This window comes from Schistocerca piceifrons, chromosome 6 (assembly GCF_021461385.2).
Source record: "Schistocerca piceifrons isolate TAMUIC-IGC-003096 chromosome 6, iqSchPice1.1, whole genome shotgun sequence".
NCBI lineage: Eukaryota > Metazoa > Arthropoda > Insecta > Orthoptera > Acrididae > Schistocerca > Schistocerca piceifrons.
The window spans coordinates 583,075,501-583,101,896 of NC_060143.1; the positions used below are offsets into that span (position 1 = coordinate 583,075,501).

The window sequence follows — 26,396 nt, forward strand, 5'->3', positions numbered from 1 at the left end:
TATGTAGCGATTCGTGGAACGTATATCGTAAAGACAGATTATGGGCCATATGAGTGGGAGTGTTCATTTCAGTTGGCAAAAATATTGTCTCTTTTGAGGTCGAAACTGACTGTAACAGTGAAGTCACCTGGTCGCATATAACAGGTGTAGGTGAATCTATGTTCATTGTTGGACTTTTTAACGACCGCCCGGTTCCGCTTTGACAGTTCTAGAATGACTCAAAGAAAATCTACGGTCTTTACCGCGTAAATACCCAGATCAACCAATACTAGCTGGAGGCAACTTTAACCTGCCAAGTATAGGTTGGGATGTCTATGCATTCATTGTGGGGGTTACAAAACGTCAGTCATGTGAAATACTTTTGAAGAGATTTTCTGAAAATTGTCTTGAGCTGCTAGTTAGGAAGCCCACAAACGATGGAAATCCTTAGGCCTTGTAGCTGCAAATGGGCCACACCTTATCGACAATGTCAGCATACAAACTGGGAGAAGCGGTTACGATGTCATTGTACCAACTATGAAAGTTAACAAATGTCAAGAAGGCTAGAAGAGTGTTTCTGCTGGATAGAGCAGGTAAGCAGATAGTAAAATCTCACTTAGACAGTGAATTGGCATCACTTAGTTCCAGTAAGATGGATTTGGATGAATTGTGGGAAAGGTTTAAGCAGATTGCAAATTGTGATCTGGACTGGTGCGTGCCTAGTAGGTGGATAAAGGATGGAAAAGACCCACCATGGTTTAACAACGAAATTTGCCGGATGCTGATGGTTCAAATGGCTCTGAGCACTATGGGACTTAACTTCTGAGGTCATCAGTCCCCTAGAACTCAGAACTACTTAAACCTAACTAACCTAAGGACATCACACACATTCATGCTCGAGCGGGATTCGAACCTGCGACCGTAGCTGTCCTGCGGTTCCGGACTGTAGCGCCTAGAACCGCTCGGCCACTTCGGCCGGCCCGGATGCTGAGTAACCAGAGGCTACTGTACCCTAGGTTCAGAAAGGGACACACAAATGATGACAAGTGCGTCTGTGAAAAGTTCTATGCGCTAAGCATACAACAACTACCAACGTCACACCTTAGCGAAAGATCTGGCATAGAACCTGCTAAGCAGATCTAAGGCTTCCATTCAGTCCCTTGTTGACCAGTCTGGTGTGGCAATTGAAGACAGCACAACGGAATCCAAAGTTTTATATTTCACATTCAAAAAATCGTTCACACAGGAGGAGCATACGAACATACCACCATTTGACCATCGGGCAGACTCCCGAATGGACGACATAAAAATATCCAGTAAGACAACACGTCATTCGCGCTCGCAAGTACAACGCGTTATAACCAATGGTGCAGCAACATAGGTGTAAATGAGGCGGAGAAGGAAATCATTCATGTCACTCCAGCGATCCAGAGCCACCTCGGAAATTTTGATTTAATGATGGCTCTGAGCACTATGGGACTTAACTTCTAAGGTCATTAGTCCCCTAGAGCTTAGAACTACTTAAATCTAACTAACCTAAGGACATCACACACATCCATGCCCCAGGCAGGATTCGAACCTGCGACCGTAGCGGTCACGCGGTTCCAGACTGAAGCGCCTAGAATCGCACGGCTTCACCGGGCGGCGATTTAATGATCACATGATCTGTAGTTTGTAAGACTTGAGATATAGATGCAAGCATCCATCTGTATCATATTTTTTATAGCACGATACCCAAGCAGTTTCTGGTTTTCTTGACGGCTTAAGGGTTGCGGCTGCTTTAGATAAACCATGTCTTTTTTTTTTTCACACACAAATCGCTGTTGCAGTCAGTGTGTTGACGTTTTTCTGCTGTAAATACACGAGTACAGCCCTTACCTCACTATCCCTCGCCGCAAATCCCACTATCACGCTACGATACAGCGCTACACTATTCTGTCCACTCGTGGTGGTTTCAGCCTCCCTCCCTGCGTCCCACGGAAACCTTGCACACAAAATAGCGCAATTAGGCTATGAGTTTACAGTTAGATTGCAAGCACTATCAAATTTAGATTGTATAGCGAAAGATCATTTGACTAGATGTGAGGTCATCGTGGACAATAAATAGTATAAGAGGAGACTTGACAGCCACATCCGATCTGTGGTAGTTGAAAGTGTCAACATGCATTCCTCCAAAGTGCTTAACATGCAAGGATTATTATGGAGGAGGACAAGACCAGCTGACGAACCCTTTGGTTTATGGTTATTAATGGAGAACCTGGACAATCTTGTTTCTGTCACTGGCAAGATAGAGTACACTGAAAGTGGTACACTTGTCAGCAAGAAGGACTTAAATGTCATTAGCCCCATTACAGAAAGGTTTTGCGATAACATTATGGTAGTTGTAACTGTAACAAAGCGGACTGTCAGGATCAATTAGAGAAGGGATAGTCCTTAGTGTTAAAGAAAGACATGTATAGCTCATTTAGTTATTATCCACGTAGTAAATTGTCGAAGTTAGTCACGCCAAGACATGGTGTCCAGGCGAAGCTACCACTTCTCCTACAGGAAATACTGTGATCGAAAGAGGAATATTGGATAAGATCGATAAGGAAGCCCTGGATACCATTTTGAATGAATACAAAAATCCTGTGGCTATACCATATGAAGTGGAATTAGCTAGCATTGAAATGTATATGGTATATGGTATATGTATATGGTATATGGTATATGTATACCATATTGCAGCAGCTACGTGCAGACGATTATTATCTTTTGGATTTAGACATAAGATTTCACCAGGAATTCTAGATTATCAATATTGCGTCCAGTATTTTAATTAGTTTGCTTCCTCCGCTCGTAGTTGAAGTATATCATTAAAAAGGAAAAGTGGTAAACTAATATAATTTAAAGATCGTTTACAAAGGTAAATTGTACGATGTGCGAGAATAAAGAAGAGATGTCATAATATATGCTAGTGCGAATTATTTCTGTGAGATTAAAGGCATTCTATACAGGGTGAGTCACTAACTATTGCCACCAAGAATAACTCCAAAAGTACGATGGGAACTGGAAAGCTTGTGGGACAAAAGCTGCACGGGACAACGGGACGCTAGGATTTTGTTGCTAGTAGGTCGCTTAAGAGATATGAAAGTCCACTTTGTTTTTTTAAATGGGGTGCTATAGTTTGGTACTTATTTTCTGATACTGGCTATCGAGATGAATCCAATGGTGTGCAACAGTAAGGTCTTTGGAGGTCAATGAAGGTCATAAAGGTGGCATGAACGTCCATTTACAGAAGGTGTTCGAAGCGATGACCATTGGTATCAATGCAGTGCTGCAATCTTCTTAGCATGGACTGAGCGGTATTTTCCTTATCACATCGACACTTATCGAAGCACATGCTCTGACATTTCTCTGTCGCATATCTGCAGGTGTAGTTGGAACGTCTTTATAAAATATGTCTTTTACGAACCAGAGGCGTCAAGTCTGGTGAAAGAGCTGGCCACGACACATCTCCTCCGCATCCTATCCTAGGATTTGGGAATGGTCTCTGCAACTCATTTCTAGCCATCAGCAAAAATGTGCCAGATACCAACCGTGTTGATACGACATTCCATTCCTTGTTCCTAAAGGTATTTCTTCCAATAAAAGACCTAATGTCTCTTGCAGGAATGTGGTGTACTTCCTACCATTAAGATTTCCTTCGATGAAACAGGGTCCAATAATTCTGTCCTCCAGAATCCCACACCACATATTCATCGATCACGGTTTTTGGTGTGCAACTTGCCGCAGCCAACATGGATTTTCAGTTGGCCAATAATACATGTTATGCAGATAAACATTTCCATGGTTCGTGAATGTAGCCGCGTCACTAAAAAAAATCAAATTAATAAATATGTCATCCCTCTGAATCTGAAGCTGAGCCCATTGAGCTTATGCGTTAGTTTAAACCTTGACTGTTACTATGAGTTTGGTTTCCCGTGGTTATTGTGGTTATGCCGTGGTTCTTCCTCTTTCTACATGTGACAGCAGTGGTGTGTATCGATATTCGCACCTTGTACTATCTTTGGTCTGGTGCTTATAGTTTCCGACTAGTCGATGTGCGGCAGTCGGTCGGTTGGTGTGGATCAGCCAGGAAATCTCCGTGCGGCGCAGCATGTCGGGGCCGCTGGCCATCTCTACGCAGTGTCGGAGTGTGTGGGAGCTGTTCCTATTGCTACAGGGTTCGTAGCTCACTGACCCAGGACATCATAGTTAAGTGGTGATTTAATTACCGACGTCTGACTGTTCACACTGAGCCGTTGGTTTTCATCGTTGGCTGCTGCGGGTATTCCCATGAGCAACAGCGAGTTTTCAAGTTGGCGAAAGTTTGGCCACCGTCTGGTGGAGTTCAACTGTAGTTTGGTTATTTGAAGTCCAAGTGCACCAGCGGAATTTCCTGATTTGTGGCCATTAGCGTTCCGGTTACTTGCCCTGGTCGCTGACGTAAATTACAGGCAGTGTAGTTTCCTCACCGTGTTGTCGCTGTCCATCTTGTGTGTGTAGTTTTGACAGCTTATGCGTACTTGGTTGTGGGTGGCCACGCCTTTTACGTTCGGCTTTGGAGTTCCTTGTGCACTGGTCGGGTGGAAATCAAGTCGTCTTGTCGGTGGGTCCGTTGACTGTCTCTTGGTCGGGTTGCCGGCGGATCGGATATATTTGGGCCGACTACCTGTCTCCCCTTTGCGAATGTTAATATTCCAAGTGCAGACCGACCCCCGGAAACGTCTGAGCGCCGCTGGCTGTACTGCCTTTTCTTATTGGTGTTTGATTGTGTATTTTAATGGCTTACAGGCGATGGTTTGAATATGTATGCTTTTAGTTGGGTTTTAAATAATGGGCCATCAGCCGCTTTGAAATTGAAAGTTCCTTACTTGTCAAGTCTTGCATGGTTTGGGCCTTCAGCCGCATTTAAAATATTTTTTTTGGATAAAGCTTTGGGAAATCTGCGTTTTGAAAATTTATTGTAGTTGTGTTTTTCAATAATGGGCTTTCAGCCGCTTTAAAATTTAAGTTTCTTACCTGTTAAATTTTAGATTGTTTGGGCTTTTAACCTGTGTAAAATATTGTTTGAAGATAAAGCTTTGGGCCTTCTGCCTACTAAAAATTATTTTAGTTGTTTTAAGTAATCGGCCTTCAGCCGTTTTTAAATTAGAGTTCTTGTCTTTCTATGATCAGACTGTGTGGGGCCTTCAGCCTAATTCAAGATAAGGCCATCACCCTTATGTTCTTTTAAAAAAATATCTTAAATCATGGGCCTTCAGCCGTCTTTAAATTATACTTGTTTGCCTTTCGAGTGTTAGATTTGTTGGGCCTTCAGCCAAATCATAGAACTTACTTACGTGAGGCCTTTTGCCTTCTAAATATTCTGTTTTGAGTCTGAATTTTAAGTTAATGGCTTTCAGCCGTTTTTAAATTTAAGTGCTTGTGCCCTTAAGGCATAAAACAGTGTGGCCTATTCAGCCGATAACTATGTCCAAAAAATTTTTGCTGTATTGTTTGGACAACTAAATAAAGATATATGTGTTTGACTGTAACTGACAACCCTCTTTTGGATCCTATCCACAATTCCAACTACCTGTTCTGTCCTGCGGACTTAAGCAGGGCGTTTCACCCATCGGCTGAATTCAATGCGACGCATACAATCTGTACCAATTAATTCTTCGAGGAGAATGGTATTTATGGCGATGCAGAACAGGAAACAATACTACTCTGGCTCATGCAAGATTCCCTTTCGATTTGACACGAACTGACCCAAGGATCTAGAACTACAGTGGCAAGAATACCAATTTCCGTTTCTTCGTTAGTAACTTTCCTTTGACAGATACGTTTCCGATACGTTAAAAATCCAGTTGTTCGCAATTAATCACACACATATTTAAATGTGCGACATGCAGGGTGGGTATGAGGACGATATACTTCAGCGTATAAGTCTCTACCTCTCACTGAATTTCGTTCGCATTTTCTATAAATGAGAAGCATATAGACTTGTTCTACGAAGGAATACATCATTCACATTCGCTTGATTCGACGATACTAGTCTTACCGTTCCTATCAGTGTTGTATTGCGAAACCGCCGAATGGTGTTTACATGTGAATGGTACTTTAGATTGATACGCCGTGTTCGGCGAATATTTAATATTTGCACAATATACGACAGAGAACTGTCAGAGCATGTACTTCGATAAGTGCCAAAGTGATAAGGAACACCACTCAATCCATGATAAGAAAATTGCAAAACTGCATTGATAAAAGTGGTCATCACTTTGTACACCTTCTGTAAATGGATGTTCATGCCACCTTTGTGACCTTCGTTGACCTTCAAAGACATTACTCTTAAACATCATTGGATTCGTCTCGATAGCCGCTATCAGAAAATAAGTACCAAACTATAGCACCTCTTTTTGAAAAACAAAGTTGACTTTCATATCTCTGACGCGACCCCACCTAGCAGCAAGACAACAACGTCGTAGTATAGCCCCCGTTGTCCCATGCAACATTTGTGCCACAAACTTTTCAGCTACTATCATACTTTCGGAATTATTCTAGGTGGCAATCGTTAGTAACTCACCCTGTTTAGTTTCAAAGTACTTCCCTACTCATTTATAAATATTTCATGGAGCTTATTCTCACTATTAATGACAGTTAGATTAGACAAGACCTGCGACGTCACGCCTTTCACTGTTGCATGGACGGCGAATCCTATTTTTTTTTTTTTTTAAAGGAAGAAAAGGTTAATTAGCAAAAAACAGTCTGACAAGTAATATGAACAGGCAAACTGCTGCGCAGTGATTTATTTCTGTGGTGTCACCTCCAGACACCACTCTTACTAGGTGGTAGCCTTTAAATCGGCCGCGGTCCGTTAGTATACGTCGGACCCGCGTGTCGCCACTATCAGTGACTGCAGACCGAGCGCCGCCACACGGCTGGTCTAGTCCAGAGACTCCCTAGCACTCGCCCCAGTTGTACAGCCGTCTTTACTAGGGAGGGTTCACTGTCTACATACGCTCTCATTTGCAGAGACGACAGTTTAGCATAGCCCTCAGCTACGTCATTTGCTACGACCTAGCAAGGCGCCATATTCAGTTACTATGTCTTCTGAACAGATAATATTGTGACTCATGTACCGTCAAGAGCGATGTTCATCATTAATGGATTAAAGTTAAGTATGAAACTAATTACGTCCACTTTCTGAATTCTAATTCCTTGTCATGTTCCAGACCTCACGTCAATATAGCCCTTCCCTCCTCACACCAGCCTGCGTGAGCTAATACGCGTGCATTTCGGCCTCCATTCGCAACACGGTGTTGGCTCTTCTGCCAACACAACAATTTCAACTCATCATTTTTGCAGTGCAGTCAGAGCAATGCCGAGTTACCCGTTGCCAAATAAGGAACAACTGTAGAGCCTAAACGAACATTTTGAGAGGGAATTAAGATCAAGTTTTGATTTACAGACTTTCATATAAATTCAGCAGCTACAGTTTTCTAATAGGGACACATTTACATTACAAAACGGTTAACCATTGTGTAAGATAGATTGTTCATGATAAAGATCTCTTGAATTTTCAGGTGGACCATTATTTATATACAATCTAATTTACAGTCAGTGCGTTGTAGATTAATCAGAATGTCATAGATAAGAAAAGTAATTTGCAAGGATTTGTTTGTGTTCAGAAGTAGGATAGCAGTAGACGATTCTATATCAGTATTTTAGAACACTTCTTTCAGATAGTTAGCGAGAGATTTGCTCGCCCTCTCTCTCTCTCTCTCTCTCTCTCTCTCTCACACACACACACACACACACACACACACACACACACACACACACACACAGCAGTTTCCCTGTTAGGAAACAAAAGCATAAAAACACCAACTGTAGAGAATAGACAGGAGCTGAGAGGGAAAATGGCTTTGTAACATAGCGAAGTGGTATGTAAAATACGAGAATCCATGCCGTTTACAGTTAGATATAACGTGATGTGAAATAGAAAGAATGCAGCAAACCTGACTTCATTTACTAAAAGGTGTTCAATGATTATCATCCCACGAAGCATTTAGCTTTGAAGATAAGTTGATAAAATATTTACAACAATGAGTTTCCTTTTATTGTATGTGAGATATTACAGATGTAATTACAGAGAAGTACATCTGAATAGCGATGAAGTGACGACCTCTTGTGTGTACTAAAAATTATGCAACGCTCTGAGGAATAGGCTTCCAGTTAAGCCACGCTTTATTATCAGGACTTTCAGGACTTCCGCGGCAGTCACTGAAAACTGGTAGTTGTGTTTCACTTCACTCTGAAATGAGTATCCCATTAAAAGGCTGAGACAGCTAATGGATGACACCGAATTTTCAAGTACCTGATGAACGTTTGTGGGAACCTTAAAGGCCTTCCCAGTAGAAACTAACGGACCTTCTGTTGAGCTGGTGCCATCTTGGCGATTCTGCAATGCACAGAACAGAAACCAGAACCCATTCACGAAAAGCTGGCGTGTGAGTATGTAGGGAACTTGATGCAGACAGTGACTGGTGCATCGAGTCTTGTGAGACTGCCGTGGGAACATCTTATCTCAATACTGGTCGCCGTGGAGTGATTCTCTGGAGTGGGATCGAAGTGGTTGGCAGCCTGTAACGTCGAATGAGAGGGTGGAGCTACCTAATTTCTGCCCTTTATTGTGCTACTGTGGAAATGAGCCCACCATTAACATTGTGACACTATGAAAAATTCAGCGCCATCAAAAGCAATATTGGGGGGAAGAAGAAGAAAACTCCTGAGCACGGGCCTTCGAGGGGATGGAATTGTTTGATCTGAGGGCATTGAAAGTGAAGAGGTGACTTTGTTTCAGAGTGGGCACTCTGATTTAGCGTTCAGGGAACATTTCAGTCTGTCTCCTATTCAGTTTTGATTGAGTCTTGCATTCATCCAAAGATCTGCTGTCATTTTGTGACATTCCCAGCTTCCTTTCAGTGTCGGATGGTTCTTCTTTCAGTCCACTTTTCCGACTGTGTTCTTGTTACCTGACCTACAGCTGCAAAAATATAGCTTGGATATCACCCAATCAGTTAAATTACTGCGGATAAAATTCACCATATGTACTCTGGGAGACAGGAAACGATCGATTTGGATGGGACAGCAGCTCTGTGCCAATGTCGAGTGACCGTTTCTCCTGCAGAACGATTAGTGAGAAAACATCGCACATGATGCGTATTGAACTGTTCTCAGTGTCGCTTGTAAAGCCGCGGCCGGCTACAGAGAAATGCGAAGATAAAAGCCACCGGCTGTCTGTCAACAGCCACGCGGCACCATGCAGACTCAACTGCAAACTGACAAGTCAAGCGGGCCCACCTTCGCCTTCTTCCACCACTGATTTCAGCATGGCAGGTAAAATGGTCAATTCCTCGCTGCAAGTCTAATTGCTGAGCAGCGTCTTTATCGTACTAGGCCTGAAAATTCGGATTATTTGTGGAATCCAAGCACGGAATAAACAATTACTGTTACACGACTTTAATATTTGAAAGTCTTATTTACTAGATAAATGCGACAACAGGGGATTACTTCATTGCAATTCTTCCCATATTCATTATTTCAGGAAGGACAGTGAACCAAGGTGCCCATGGAGAGCTTCTGTGAAGGTTGGAGCGCGGGACGGAGTGAAGGGAGGCAGAGCGACTGCGGAAGTAAGAAGACGGGTTCTGTGTGGGTAAGTCAGCCAGTAGGAGTCTTGCTACCGAAGTCAAGGTTTCAGGTTGGAGTCAAAAACGCGGAGCACTGCATCAGAGAGACAGCAAGTTTAAGAGGGGCACACAGTCTGCTCCATAGTGGAGAATTCTTCTGTGAGATTGTGTTAGCAATGGTTTCTTTAATTAACTTCCTATTTCTATCACGAAGCCTGGATACTTATAATTTGCTTTTTAACGTTCTGTTCAATCCATTCCCTTTCCTGCAATTTATATATACTTGTTTGAACTGTGTGTTTACCAGACTGGAAAATTCTGTATGATTGAAAACTGTATTTACGTAATCACAAAATTATGAAACACCAGTCCCCCTCGGTGACTTCGAAACGTAACAACATAATGCATTTGAAACTTACCCCACACCGTATCTTGCTGTTCCTGGCAACCAGGTCCTTCCTCAGTCCTTCAAGGAGAGCCCTGACAGCATGTTTGCTGGCGTGGTACATCGAGCACAATGGATCGAATGGCATGATGTGGCCAGCTATACTGGAAACAAGAAAAAGAAACAAACTTGTACCGCCTGTACTATATAGATACAGATTATACACTGTGTAAGTCGGCAAGATTTAACCACCAAACATGAATAATTTTGACAATTCGTATTTCATTTACTTAGTAGGGGATCGCATTTTTTAGGGGGCGGGAGCTATCGAATAATTAATCGTTTCTTGGTTGATACTGGGTAGCCTCATACTAACATTTCTGTGGAGATGCAAACTGAAAGTGTAATTTTCTGACAGAAAGACGAAAGTGGGACTTCATGGTCCCTGTGATCGACATGGAACAAGGGCTGCTGGGAAGCCAGTTTCATGGATCTAAAAAGAGAATGCTGGTAGTTTACAGCCCAAGACTGTCGCCTCTTCGTGAGGCCAGTGGAAAAGGGCTTCTCGTGATTGGCTGTGGTCGCTTAGGAGGCTTAGGCAAGATGATGCTGAAAGCATGAGATTGTAGAGAGTGCCATGAACAGGCTTTTGTACGTGGAATGCCTGCCGCAAATGCGTGCTAATGGCCGAAAGAAGTTTTTATGAGAAGGCCAGGCCGCATTCCTGCTAAAAGACACAGAAACGAATTTGGTTAGTTCAATTGCAGATGGAGGAGGGGTCATAATATGTTCTAGAAGTTTCTATTGGGCTGAACATGAGCTGTAAGAAGTTGGCTGATAGCTTCTTGATGTGTAGAGTGGAAGGTACTCAATTTGTAGTGGGGGCTGTGATTGGCTGTAAGGAGAATACACACTAACGACGGGAGGTTTACTAACTGGACGCATCTGCCGGGGGGCGTCTCTTGGTGGTGTCGGTAGGATATATTTGGCTACAAAGCGATTTTGAGAGCTCTCTGGTGAGTGTCGGTGAGTGATAAACTTAGGTGGATAGCGTTTTGAGACATGGCTGGCGAGGTGTCAGAGAACTGTCTCAGCATCAGATTCGTATGTGCTGATGTTGCCACTAGGGACTCCATCTTTCGTCTCTCTGTGAGCAGAGGTACGTACCTGTGCTTCTTCGGGGAGAGGAAGGCATTACGAAGTGCTTCTTTACGACCTTACATTTATGAAATGTCTCTGCTCCTGGCTTATAAGGAAGTAGAATTCTTAATTCGTGTCCAGCGTTAGACGGAAGTGGCCTCGACTCCAGGAGGTTGCAGACGCCGTTTGACGTCCTCTGTGTAGTCAGAATTTTCAGCTACGCAACGCACTTTGTCTCTGCGACCACTGGCAGCAGTTCCCAGATAATCGCTGGAGAATTCTTCTTCACAGAATTGAATTCGTCGATATACGGACCACGGCTCGGCACATAGGAACTCTTTTAACAGTATGTGTATTAAGTTCCATTTCTTTGATCGCAGTGCCCTTCATTGTCAGTGCCAGTAAGGCTAGAGGCTTCCGTAACTTCGATGTTAACCAGTATCGGCCGCTTAAGTGTTTCCGTCGTATTAGCGGGGACGCGATTTCGAGTCACGTCATGATCGATTTGCGAATCTCCAATTTAGGTTAGTGAGTTGGAGTTAACGTTGTGTCTCAGTGAATGTTCACTTTGCATTGTATCTTTGGTAGTTGTTTTTGTAATAAAAGTATTATCAGTGCCCGGTTGTTCTACTCTTCCTAGAATTAGACTCCAGTCACCGATCTTGGTCAATTTAGAGTGGAGTATCGTCACAGCTTGGGGACTACCGCAGCTGGGGACTGTCATTGGCAAGGCTAATTTAATTCACTTATTCGGCGATACCACACCGTTGCCATCACGTCATTTACTGCTATCACACATAATCACACGAAGTTAGAAGGGGTAGTATTGGCACTGAAGTGACGGGACCCTTATGAACACAAGTCTGTATTTATCATTATTTTCTATCCTTAAAATACATAAACTTCAGTGTGATACTGAAGAATTTCCAGTCTCCTCCCTACCAACCATAGGAATGAAACAGAGTGTTACGTGTGGGGAGAATGTTTGATAGATTCGACATGTGCAGGAACTGATACACCAGATGTGCTGTACATTTAGTTCCTCCGCGGAATTTTTCGTTGATGAGTATTACTAATGTTAGTTTCAACTCTGCAGCATGTTGTTGGTCGTAACAGTGAGCAAGTGACAGTATTTAGCACTACTGGGCAGTGGTTTAGGCATATGATGAGTTAGTACACAGATATAGCAAAATGCATGCAGCTCTACAGAGAGTAGGTTATGAAGATCTGTAGGTTACAATAACTGAGTGCCTTCGTTTCTATGGTTCGAGTGAACACAAAAAAGTATACCATGAGTTTTTTTTTCTTTTTCGCTAAATGGTCCTACACAGGACAGAGACGGTGCCTCGCATTAAAGTCTTCTCTATGTTGCGGACCTGAAACCATCTGTCATGTACTTGGTCAGGACTAAGCCAAGAAGTTTTAATGCTCCGTCGATATCGTTGTAACCATTCCTTCAATCGGGAAAACCGGATGTAAAGCAAATATTTTCTTCTGACAATCAAACGTCTTATCCACACCGGTGTCCAAAATCCAAGCAACAAACGGAAATAGTGCAAGATTGCGTTAATTTTGCAACAAAACAATACAAACAGGTGACAGTAAAGTAGAAACAACGTAAAAAATATAGGACGTAAACAACTGCACCATTTATAACGGTAGACAAATATGTTCTTCGTTTTTTCCAATTTAATGCATTTTCACACACATTCCGACAACTGGTTAATGTGACTGTCCCGCTTCCACTCTCTCCACTGCAGAGAGTGTGATTGGCGACTCCTCTGTGCCGCACTGCACCGCCTGTGACAGAGTACAGCACGACCGCGGTTGTCGGACTACTCGACATATACTGCCTCGTTTGATGGCTGCTCTGACGTCATCGTTGGCGTTACCGGAATGTCATCGTTCATGCAGATCACGATTGTATGGACGTCTGTTGACATTTGCTATGATTATATCGTGAATTATACAGACAACGGGGGAATAGTGGTTTAATTTTGGACACCACTGCAGACTGTGGAGATAAGAGTCAACTTTCATGTACGTTAATAAACACGCAAAAATACAAGAACTTCTAGCCATTCTCGAAACGTGAGACGTTGATTGGAAATTCGGCAACGAAAACGCCCAACAACAACAAAACATAATCGTAATGGATATTTTGCAACTTTCGCAGTTGTTAAATTTTGCATCGAGTGCAGATAAAACTAAAGTTCAGACGAGGTCGGCTGTCATAGACAGGACATTACCGACTGTCACTCACACACACACACACACACACACACACACACATATATATATATATATATATATATATATATACTCCTGGAAATGGAAAAAAGAACACATTGACACCGGTGTGTCAGACCCACCATACTTGCTCCGGACACTGCGAGAGGGCTGTACAAGCAATGATCACACGCACGGCACAGCGGACACACCAGGAACCGTGGTGCTGGCCGTCGAATGGCGCTAGCTGTGCAGCATTTGTGCACCGCCGCCGTCAGTGTCAGCCAGTTTGCCGTGGCATACGGAGCTCCATCGCAGTCTTTAACACTGGTAGCGTGCCGCGACAGCGTGGACGTGAACCACATGTGCAGTTGACGGACTTTGAGCGAGGGCATATAGTGGGCATGCGGGAGGCCGGGTGGACGTACCGCCGAATTGCTCAACACGTGGGGCGTGAGGTCTCCACAGTACATCGATGTTGTCGCCAGTGGTCGGCGGAAGGTGCACGTGCCCGTCGACCTGGGACCGGACCGCAGCGACGCACGGATGCACGCCAAGACCGTAGGATCTTACGCAGTGCCGTAGGGGACCGCACCGCCACTTCCCAGCAAATTAGGGACACTGTTGCCCCTGGGGTATCGGCGAGGACCATTCGCAACCGTCTCCATGAAGCTGGGCTACGGTCCCGCACACCGTTAGGCCGTCTTCCGCTCACGCCCCAACATCGTGCAGCCCGCCTCCAGTGGTATCGCGACAGGCGTGAATGGAGGGACGAATGGAGACGTGTCGTCTTCAGCGATGAGAGTCGCTTCTGCCTTGGTGCCAATGATGGTCGTATGCGTGTTTGGCGCCGTGCAGGTGAGCGCCACAATCAGGACTGCATACGACCGAGGCACACAGGGCCAACACCCGGCATCATGGTGTGGGGAGCGATCTCCTACACTGGCTGTACATCACTGGTGATCGTCGAGGGGACACTGAATAGTGCACGGTACATCCAAACCGTCATCGAACCCATCGTTCTACCATTCCTAGACCGGCAAGGGAACTTGCTGTTCCAACAGGACAATGCACATCCGCATGTATCCCGTGCCACCCAACGTGCTCTAGAAGGTGTAAGTCAACTACCCTGGCCAGCAAGATCTCCGGATCTGTCCCCCATTGAGCATGTTTGGGACTGGATGAAGCGTCGTCTCACGCGGTCTGCACGTCCAGCACGAACGCTGGTCCAACTGAGGCGCCAGGTGGAAATGGCATGGCAAGCCGTTCCACAGGACTACATCCAGCATCTCTACGATCGTCTCCATGGGAGAATAACAGCCTGCATTGCTGCGAAAGGTGGATATACACTGTACTAGTGCCGACATTGTGCATGCTCTGTTGCCTGTGTCTATGTGCCTGTGGTTCTGTCAGTGTGATCATGTGATGTATCTGACCCCAGGAATGTGTCAATAAAGTTTCCCCTTCCTGGGACAATGAATTCATGGTGTTCTTATTTCAATTTCCAGGAGTGTATATATATATATATATATATATATATATATATATATATATATGCCGCCGCCCGAGCCACCACCACCACTACCATCACCACCACCATCACCATCAGCATCGTCACATCAACACTACCACCAACAGTAACAGCACCAGATTAACAGTAATGATTCACAGTGGTGTCAACAGTTAAGTGAAAACGAAGACCATAAACTCTAAAAATAAAAAACCAACTGCAAATCTTCAAGTGTTATCTTAAACTGGGTAAACACTACACAGTTTGTAACAAGTGAGGTAGTGTTTGTTCTTTTGGCAGCTATAAATATGAACCAATACTTCGAGAAAAGAGTATTCGGAAAACGGAAATCATTTTATTATTTTTCAACGACAGTACACAGTGATATCATCACCTGTAATTCTACTGTCTGAATTGTAAAGAAAGTAGCTAGTCTTCTAATAATGTAAGGTAAATGGGGTGTAAAGCTAAACCTAACAGGAAAAGTATCACGCACGCTTATAACGCTGCACGAAAATTTGCAAGAGTGTACTTATGAGATGACATTGCTTGTGGTTTTTCAAAGCAATATTCAATTTTTATACCACGAAAAATCATTTCTAGTTATATACCTGGGTAGATAATCTACATATCCTGAAAAAAGTATATTTAAAGATGTACATTTTTCTGCTCTGGGAATTTGGTGAGCGTAAAAAACCGAAATAGTTATGATAGGTCTCAAAGAAAAAAAAAAAAAACAGAGTACAAGCTTACAAAAATCTGCAACCTAACAGCTAGCGTCAAATGAGGCGTAATGCAACAATTTATTTTAAGCTGTGTGGTGATACGAAGTTGGTTTACTAAGTGTAGTGAAAAATCAAGGGAAAAAGTTGCTCGATAAACAACTCACCTTACTTCTGGACTTTGTCTCCCATGACGGAAACACACGTGGTCCAGCGATCTTCCAGCATTTTCATCCCCTCAATAGAAATAGCTTCTGTCATACTCTTCGAAATACTCGTTGACTGCGGCTGTAACGTTTTCATTTGTTGAAAATTCCTCCCCAGCAAACCAAAATTTCTGGTTAGGGTACCGAAAAAGTAACTTGGAGCTGAGCTTCGTGTGCAAAGCGAATGAGGAAGCAGTTCAAAGCCCAGTTACACCATTATCACTGATGTGTGGGATGGAGAATTATACTGGTGAAAGAGCAATTTTTGTGTGCCAGCCTAGGTTTTCCTTCAGTCAACACAGTGTAAAACGATCCAGCAATGAAGCATAATAAGGTTCTGGTTCGGTTCTAGATTTTCCCAGCTAATCAATGAGGAATATTCCTTGAGACTCGCAATAAACAGCACGGCACTGGAGAATTCTGAACCAATCTCATTGTACATTGCTACATACATTTGCTACATGATGAAGAGGAGTACTGTAATCCAAGAACTGTCAAGAAACTTATTACCTCCTCCCTAAGGTATCTCATGAAATGATCTTCATGTCAGAGCTATAGCAGGTGTCAGTGCAGAATTCGAGCATAGGACGTTTTTGAGGTACCCGAGACAATGTTTCTCACACGGTAGCTGATGTCGACGTTCATCGGAAGCTAAGAAGCCCAATAAAGCATCTTCCCTGACAGTCACATGCTGAATGGCTGTATTTTTAAGAATACCTCTATACAGACTCACAAGACGAAAAAGTATCACTATAGACGCTTTGAGGTCTACCTGCATATGTGGATGACGAAGCCGTCGTCGACTCCCCTGTCCAGCATGCTCTGGACGGCCTCCCTCGTGCAGACGGACAGCCCCAGGACGTTGACGTCCAGTGTGTGCTGCCACTCGGCTGTCTGACCAGCTGGGAACACAGCATGCCGCCATCATTAGTCAGCAATAAAGCGAATGACGAGGACTGCAATGAAACCGTGTGTACCGACACATCATTCGAAATGCTTATGCTGTTAAAGTTAGTGATCCTGTATACAATGAAGCTACTCAGAACAGCCACTTTTTTTAATGTAGTGACAGAGCATCGTCGTTTAACCCGATTCTGTAATCCTCCTCACAAGAAGTCGAGTACAAACTGTTGTATCTACGTCTTCACAGCCACTTTATGTCACCCGTATTATCAATTTGAGACGCTGAAGACTGTCTTCCACGGGTCCAACCTGTAGAAGTCGGAGGGTGTCACATCTGCACTGTGCGAAGCGTAAGGGATCTTGATCCAGTCTAAGAAGGTGTCAGATTAGCTGCCAAAGATTCGTGCGGTTTGGCATTACCATTGTGAATCTGAACCGCTTCCGTGTTCTTGTGTAATCTCTTCGTGGTAGTGACGCCTTTATGCTTGTGAAAAGTGAACATGTCTCTTGCTATTTATGAACAGCGGCATTACAGAAAATTAAGAACTGCGTCCTTATCATTCCAAAAATAGTAATTATGAATTCTTTTGCCGATGGCTACCTCTTACATTTGTTTAGTATTCGAAAGGTGATGCGTCGCTTGTACCTGGACCTTTCTCATTGTGGATTATATACAGGGTGGTCGGATGCAGTCTGAAAATCTTTTGAGGGTGTTGGAGAGTAGGCTGAGTTGAGAAATAGTTGTTCAGAAAAGAACTCGATACGTTGCGCCGTTTCCGAAATAGTAAGCACTGAAGTCCTTGAGCGCACAAATTCAATTATTGAAACTAGTTCTGTAGGTTAAAAATAGCTATAATACCAAAGGTATACATAATTGCTTCGTTACAAAATGGTAAATACAAACAATATTGATGAAGGAAGTTAATGCAAGTCGCATCACAGAGGTGCTCTGCTAGTACACAACCTGACACATCCAGGTCTTTTACCTGCCTTGGTCCACTGTCTACTGGATGAACGTTCGTTTGTCTCGCTATTTACAAACTGCGTTTGAGAATCAAGGTGGTTAGACTAATGAATGCGGCAGGGAATTATTTCATCGTATAACACTGGTTAAAATGGATAAAACTAAGAGGGTAGATGAACAAGCATTACCTCGCCCTCTCGGATCAATCCAACAAGTAAAACTGTATTAATGTGGTATGTAGTGTCTCTCTCTATCTCTCAATTTGTTTAGTCGATTCCCTCTCTCCATGACCCCATGAACTAGAGCATGTCGATGTTTACAGTCCTGCATTTTCTCCTGCAGACTTTCCAGCTCCGAATCCATTACTGATGTGACGCCATCGATTCATCTCATCCTTGCCCGCCCTCTTCTTCTGCCTCCGATATTGCCCAGCATTACCGTCTTTTCCATCGAATGGTGTCTTCTCGTAATGTCCCCAAAGCAGGTCTGCTTTTATGCTTCATTATTATACCGTTTAAGCAGCAGTCTGGTTTTTATTTACTGTATTCATACTCTTTTCACTCCATGGAACTCTTAAGAATTTTCTTCCAATACCACAATTCCACGCCGTTCAGCCTTTCTAGCGATTCAGGTCTTACATCCGTATATCACAACTTACTATACAGATTTTTGTTGTAAAGTTACGTCTCTACTCCTTAAAACACTGTCAGACTTGTAATTCCCCTCTCCTCAGAGCAGTAACGGTCTCTTGATTTCATAGCTGCATTCAACATCACAGAAATTACCTCCATTTCTGCTCCTCCCGTATGCCATGAAGTGTTACGTGCAGTTGCATAATTTTCGTTTTCTTGACGTTCTAACTCAGATTAGCCTCTGTACTTTCTCCTTTCACCCTAAGTAAGAGGATGTTTAACTCTCTTCTACCTACTGCAACCGGCCGGCCGAAGTGGCCGTGCGGTTCTATGCGCTACACTCTGGAGCCGCGTGACCGCTACGGTCGCAGGTTCGAATCCTGCCTCGCGCATGGATGTGTGTGATGTCCTTAGGTTAGTTAGGTTTAAGTAGTTCTAAGTTCTAGGAGACTGATGACCACAGCAGTTCAGTCCCATAGTGCTCAGAGCCAAGTCATCTGCAACCAGTATGGTGTCATCTGCATTTGTAAGATATCTATCTCAGCTATTTGAATTCCAGTTTATTCTTCATCTATCCCAGCACTCCTCATAGTGTCCACTGTTGAGCCAACTGACTTTGATCCTTTCCCGTCGCAAGGTTGAACTCACCTTGGTAGAGTTACAGGCATGTGCCATTGTGGGTGGTGGTGGTGGGGGGGGGGGGAGGTGTAAAGGCGTAGCGGGGACGGATGGAGAATCATTCTGGGGGGGGGAGGGTTACTAGCGCAAATAGGGTGACTGACTTGTGATATGGGCTGATAGTTAAGCCCGATACCTGGGACCGAGATTCATACCAACCACTCCTTAAGAAGGTGCGTCTTAACATGTTAACGTTAAAGGCCGGCAGAATCAATATGCACCATTTACGTACGTAAGCAATTGATAACAATAACTAAAATCTTACATAACATTTTAATTATTTCATCTACCTTAATCTTTACTATGTCATATTCATTTGTTTAGGAATGAGTGTACTAATATGAAAGGCAAGAACATAGGAATGCAAAAGCGAATTTTAGATAAATCCTCAAGCATTTCTAGTACCCTGCAGTAGTTATTCCCTAATTCTAGTAGAAAATTCTGGCTGCAAAGGCATCGTGCTACGCAGTTTCCTTCTTTTGTTTGGTGAAAACAATTTTTGGTTTCTTTTCTGTATATGTGCGACGCTGGGCAGTTTTGATGGTCATAGACGAGGGGCGTTCAATAGGTAACGCAGCGTTTCTCTTCTGATAGCAGGTTGGTTATATTCAGGATTCTATTAAACCTTATTATTCCCCACTCTTTTGGCGCAAATCCCTATTTTTCAACATTATTTCCGTTCAATGTGACGGCCTCGCACCACCTCGCTGGTCTCGCTGGGAGAGGCAGTATGCTGACATGGTACGACTCTACTGGACGACATCGGAGGCATTGGACCCAACAAATGTCGGGAGGCATTGGACCCAACAAAGGTCGGGAGTTGCGAGATCCTGGCCGTAGGGTGGCTGAGGAGGAACAGCCCAACGAAGTTCTGTACTCTCGGGTGCGCATACTTGTGTGAGGGCTTAGATTGTCTTGGAGAAGGAGCAGTTTGTTTGCATTTTTGTGGCGACGAACACACTAAATTCGTTCACTTTCCTAAAGGTAACAGAACACAGTTCAAAGTTGATCGTTGCCCCGTGATGTAGGGCAGTAAACAGAATAACCCCTTGAGAATCCCAAATGGCCGTCGCCATGACTTTATCGTCTGAGGATGCGGCTTTGAACTTCTTCACAGGAGATGTGGTGTGGCGTGACTCCATGGACTGCTGCTTCATTTCCGGTTCGAAGTGATGAACTCATGTTTCATCGCCTTTGTGGTTGTTCTTACAAATAATTGCCTCGATCAACCTCTTAACGGGCAAGCAATTCCACGCAGATGGTTCTTCGTTGTTATTTTTTGGTCTTCTGTCAGTCGGCAAGGAACCCACATCTTTCAGTACTCCAATTGGAGAACGACAGCGTATTTGATTGCGATCCGTCGATCAGCTCGAATGAGCAAATGCAAACAACTCGTTGCAACATATGAAGCGTGACAGCTGTGTGCGGCCGCCCAGAACGCGGGAGATCGCGAGGTTTCGCGACCTTATTTGCGATGATGACAAACGCCTCACCCTACGACTAATCTTACTTTCGTTCAGCGTCCGGGTCTCCGTAGACATTTTGCAACCTATTACGAATACCTGTGAGTCTCTGGTTTTCCGCCGAAGGAAACTCAACAACAACTCTCTGCTTGCAACGCACCATTTGTTACAGACGCCATTTTGAATTCTACGTATGGCGCCGCCAGATGTTGAACCTTCATAAAACTAGAGGGGTGAAGCGGAAATATTCCACCATGTGTTGTGGCGTAACAAGACAGTGACGCCACTCGGAAGTAGCCGAAAGGCAAGCGTTAACTCACGCAGGCTAGAGATAGGTCTGAAACAGGATACGTAATCAATGCTATAAAGAAAAGTACGCAGCTGCTGGAATACTTAACTTTAATCCATCCTTGTGGTACATCGCTCTTAAAGATACAAGTGACACTCTTTAGATACAAGCTATGTAAGGCTAATGGCGCCTTGCTACGTCGTAGCCATTGACTTAGCTGAAGGCTATTCTATCTGCTCTGCAAATGACGAGGCTTCGTCAGTGTGCATCGCTAGCGAAGTCGTCCGTACAACTGGGCCGAGTGCTAGTAAGTCTCTCTAGACCTGCCGTGTGGTGGCGCTCGGTCTGCAATTACTGATAGTGGCGACACGCGGGTCCGTCGTATACTAGCGGACCGCGGCCGATTTAAAAGCTACCACCTAGCAATTGTGGTGTCTGGCGGTGACACCACACCAAGTCCCACACAAATTCCGCATTTTGCCAGCCGGAATTGGATGAGATAACGAAGTGTTGCATTACTTGTTGAACGCCCCTTTTATGTATCCTAAAGTTGAGGCCATTGAGTACAGCAAGGTGGGAAAGTAGATTTGTTGGATTCGTCCATCTTTAGTACAAAATATAAGAGACTAGCGATGCACTGGTTGAAGTAAGCGAATACGAAAATGCGAACATAATGGGAGCACGTGAGGATGGCAATTTGGCTGACTTTAGCAGTGCTATCCTTTGTTGTAAGAAGGCCAATATTTGTTCTGTCTCACGGCGAAATAGCTAGCCAAATGCAAACCAGTATTATTGTGGGTCCTATTTCACATGCTATCGTCTGTCCACTTAGTCTTGTTTCTTGAGAGCCACAGTTCTGTTAGGAATTTTTTGACTTAATTCTACACGTTTCGTGCCTTTTGCAACTTCTACCAAAGTCGGCGATCTACCACTGTTCAGCGTTGCAGCGAACAGCCGGTCAGTGCCCGACTAACAGGTGAGCGGGTATTTCTTTATCTTTGTGGTGTGCTGTCAATATATACCACATGTGAAGATAACAGTCTACGTACACACGCACTTTCACAAAATTTTCCCCCACGGCGCCCACCCGCGGCGGTCAGGGTTCTCCTCACTCCGCACTGCACGGTCGCCTCTGCTCACGGAACGAGAAAGAGGGAACACATTTCACATTTTAGTTGTACACTCTGCAAGTGACATCACTTAATTCTCGTTGACGTATTTAATTTTTGAGTTATAGTTCAATATAATTTAGACTGTAAATCTTTCACTTCTGTTGTACTCACTTGTTTCCCATATCTGGCTCTGTCTCAAATACGTATTCACATCAGAAAGATGTATAATTATGTGTGGTATGTGAAAATAAGACTTCAAGGACTAATGACCGCCTGTAAATGGAAGATGGGGCGCTTTCTTTCTTGTTTCTTCGTCACTACTTCTGCAGGGTTATCACAAAGTCCCATTAACCCCTATGTATTGCAGGGAAGCTACATTGTTCTCTTTTTCTTGTAGCCAGTCACATATATCTAAATCATGGCTGATGAGCGCACTTGCACTATCTAGGAACGGATCGTGATGAGCACGTGTGTTCACCAACGACCTCATACAGCAAAATCAATAAGAAATATTCGTCTAGATTTCAGTGCACTGTTTCATAAATATTCCATACCAAACCTAACAATTTTACGGTGTAAGAAAAACCAATTTCAGCTCAATGTATAAAACATGTGATGCGCTCAGGAAGACTATAAATACTATTGCAAAAGTATCTGGAGGATGCAGTGTCCGTCGAACGTTCGCCAAAAGAAGTCCATTCGTAAGCGGTCACTGAAATTGGGAGTTCCATACTCTACATTACAAAATCATATGAGGAATGATCACAAGCTAAAGACATTTAAACCTTCGTTTCCCAACGAAATGAATGGTAACGACACCCGAAAAGTCATTAGGTTCAAAATGGTTCAAATGGCTCCGAGCACCATGGGACTCAACTGCTGAGGTCATTAGTCCCCTAGAACTTAGAACTAGTTCAACCTAACTAACCTAAGGACATCACAAACATCCATGCCCGAGGCAGGACTCGAACCTGCGACCGTAGCGGTCTTGCGGTTCCAGACTGCCGCGCCTTTAACCGCACGGCCACTTCGGCCCGCAAAAGTCATTAGGCTTGTCTGGGTGAATGCTTGATGTCTGCTATGACGAACTTGAACACAACCCACCATATGTCATGACAATGGCTGCAATGTCTGTAACCCACTTGGTAGCTCCATATTTCTTCAACGGTTCTGTGAATCACACTGCGCATCTCTCCATGTTACGCGATTTGTTTATTCCGTATCTGCAAGATCGGGAACTGCTCGGTCGTATCTGGTTTCAGCAGGATAGGGCACCAGTCAATTCTGTTATCGCCATTAGAGAAAGCTTCAATGAGACATTTCATTACAAACGGACTGGATGTCGTTCTGTCCATTCGCGTGTACCTTTGGAATGGCCGCTTCCAAGTCCTGATCTGTCATCCTGTGTGCAATGCGTTTTATGGGGTTCATTAAGCCGAAGGTTTCTGTCACACATTGCGAGACCGATGTACGTAAGAATTCTGTTCGACGTACGTTTACTGCCATCATGCCAGCAATTTGGAGAATTTCACATCTTAGATGTAACACATCAGACTGTGTTGTGAAAACCATGGTGTACACAGGCACTCTGGAATAAATAATTAAGAACAGTCACACAACCTCAAAGTTGTCCTCTGTCATGTTTCCATATTAACACAGTGTCGCCATCTAAGAATATACGGACACGCCATAGGGCGAATGGGACTTTGTGATCACTCATTGGTCTTCCGAGTAATCATCCATGCTCCAAAATTCGAAGCTGAATGACGGCTCAGCTAGAGCATAAAACGATTTTTTTTCCACAAATTATTAATAAAAAGTATTTTTCTTCACTTGCCAAGATTTCCAATCACAAAGTAACCATAACATTTTTCCTCACGCACGCTTCAACATAATATTTGACCGGGGAAAACATCTGAAAACCTATCACGAGCTTCTAGAATCCATTGCACGCAGAGTCGCCGCTAATTTGCTTTCCAAATGTGGACCAACAGACTTTTAAGTAATTGATCATTATGTTTTGGCTCATCAGTGTGTATAAAATAATAAGATTTTACCAATTGTTGGGACGGCATCGAGGAAAGCAATAGCTATCTGAGATCAGAGATAATCAAACCGAATGGCAGTTTATTCTAGCTATAGTAACGCTATATTAATCTGTGTCGTCTACCAGGATAACTGTCTAGGCCTGTACAGCACACGCCTTGGAGACTCATTCAAACCCCAGACAGGTCAGACGAATGTTGCGCCGCTACTGCCGCTGTTAATCAACGGACGACAGCCTTCAGTAACATGAAATGTATTCGCAGTTGCGATTATGGGCAACCATCAGCTGTATAATGGAATGATTGTAATTGTCGTTGTACGGAAATTACTACAGATCAGAACAAAGCAGAGTAGCAGGTGGGCATTATCTGAAGCTAATTCCACAGGTTCGAATACTGTAATGCGCTGGTGTCCCCCTCATACCGCAGCACTACAGTTACTGTAACTGTCAGAACGTGTCCCAATTCGAGGTAGTTCCTGCTTATACGTATATAGGACGAAATTAAACCTCGCTCGTGTGTGTGTGTGTGTGTGTGTGTGTGTGTGTGTGTGTGCGCCCGCGCGCGCGCGCGCGCGCTAAGAGATTCCTCCTGTTTATTTTTCGTTCAAATTCCATGAGCCGTGAACAACAGCTACGTGTCCTATCGCTAGTCTCAACAACTGGTTTATCTCGCAGTGTGTTTGCCGTTTCAACATGGCATTGCCTTATCTGCCCGCCTGTGAACGCCTAATACTATTGGGTTTCTTTGGCTACGTAGTCTATAGCTGGGCTCATGATAGGGCTTACCGCCACACACTGTCTTTGTTATTTCATCATGAAACTCCCTCATCTGCCATCTTGGAACGGCGTAGACGGCTGGTTTGCTTTTGGCATTTCCCCAGAGTAGCGTATGATTCTTTTCTTTGTTGTACCTGCTGCCCCTTTTCCTCTTTCATTGACTGCGCGTATCAAACTTAGTGAACTGAACAATACTTTATCGAAAATTGTGTCAATATTGTGTGACAGCTTTACTTCTTATGCTACACGCAATTTGTACAACAAAAATGAGTAGTGGTTGCTTCTGTGAAGGTGCGCTAGCGCGATCGTACTGGCGCCATTTCTGCGCGCGTTCCATCGATTCTGGCCCTCGTCGTATCATCTTTGCTTGGTTGAGTGTTACCTCTGGAGCTGTGAAGTAAGGAGTGGTGTATGAAAGACAGATCTGGACGGGCAGTATTATCCAGTCCCTACTCAGAGTCCTGAAGCTATTGGCCTTCTTCGCATTAACGTGAAATCATGTACGAAGACTATTCAGTAACTGCTGTACTTAAAGACTGTTAATTGTCCTACGATGCTAGCTGGCCACGAATCCGATACTTTTATGCCTTTCAGTGACACCCATTGGGCCTGTGTGTGTCAGTCTGGAGGTTTCTTTAAGCGCCAAGCTTGTATTGTGCAATGGTAATCTGGTACCTGAAGTCACTGTTGTCATTGATTATTTGATACCACTGAGTGTGATTTTTGTTTGTTGTAGACCTTATGGCCGACCATCTGCCATTTGGTGCGTAGCGAATTGCAGTGTCATTCAGTCACCAAGACGCCCCAGCAAAAGGTATAAGTTTGACTTTTTTTGTCTTGTTTCAATTATTATGTAATTATTCTTTTAAATGACTATTTACATTGTTCCTTGTTATTTGTAGGAAGGTTAACTCCCAAGATTTATGAACGGGGTGGTCCTATACTGAAGTTTTAATAGTTGGTTTCCTTGGAAATAATTTTAAATTTCAGCTTAAATACTACTGTGTATGTTAATTTCTGTCAAACTTGTCTGCTGTTTGTCGTTTGGTATATGTTGACAGCTATGTGTCGGCAGCGGTTGGCGCGTTGCTGTTCTGCTGGTCCGATGCAGGGACTCGTCTTCCTTCTGCTTCGGCGGCTTTCCCGTCATCTCACGAGGCCTAGGTGTTGGCAGGTCACACACGCTTTTGCGGATCTCCCATTTCAACCTCAAGCTGGGCAGTTTATTGCCATTCTTTTGGTATCATGGCTTTGGTCATTTTGAGAAAGTTATTTTGTCAGTGTTTCTGTTATTGCAACATCCTTGTGGGAATGTGATGAAAGCCTTTGGGCAAACTGAGCAGAGTTTTTTGATTTCTTTAAAGAAATTATGGGTTTAATTGTCATTATCATTTTAGTAGGGGCCCGGTAGTTTATTTTGTTTTAGGGGCCCAGTAGCTTATTAAGTACTTGATTTGTGTGTAACAGCGTTGTAGCCAATCAGTCAAGTATTACAGTTTGCACGGTTTTTACAGGACGATTGCGTTTGGCCAACTTGTCCTCGTCTTGTCTATATGGGAGCAGAATAACAATGTCTTATGACATCAAAGTGTTGTCGTTTGCCTTATGCTCCCCATTATTGTTAGTAAAAGGAAGATTTATCATGATTGTGTACCAGCT

At 43.8% G+C, this 26,396-nt stretch overlaps 1 protein-coding gene across 1 annotated transcript in view; it reads right to left on the reverse strand.

Annotated features, from left to right (window-relative positions):
• Positions 1-26,396, reverse strand: part of LOC124803470 (farnesol dehydrogenase-like) — a 59,766-nt gene that overhangs the window by 16,902 nt on the left and 16,468 nt on the right. Inside the window, exons 4-5 of the mRNA XM_047264661.1 lie at positions 16,645-16,774; positions 10,100-10,229 (exon numbers count right to left, since the gene is read on the reverse strand). Coding sequence (XP_047120617.1) covers positions 10,100-10,229; positions 16,645-16,774 — 260 coding nt within the window. The remainder of the gene's footprint in view (positions 1-10,099; positions 10,230-16,644; positions 16,775-26,396) is intronic.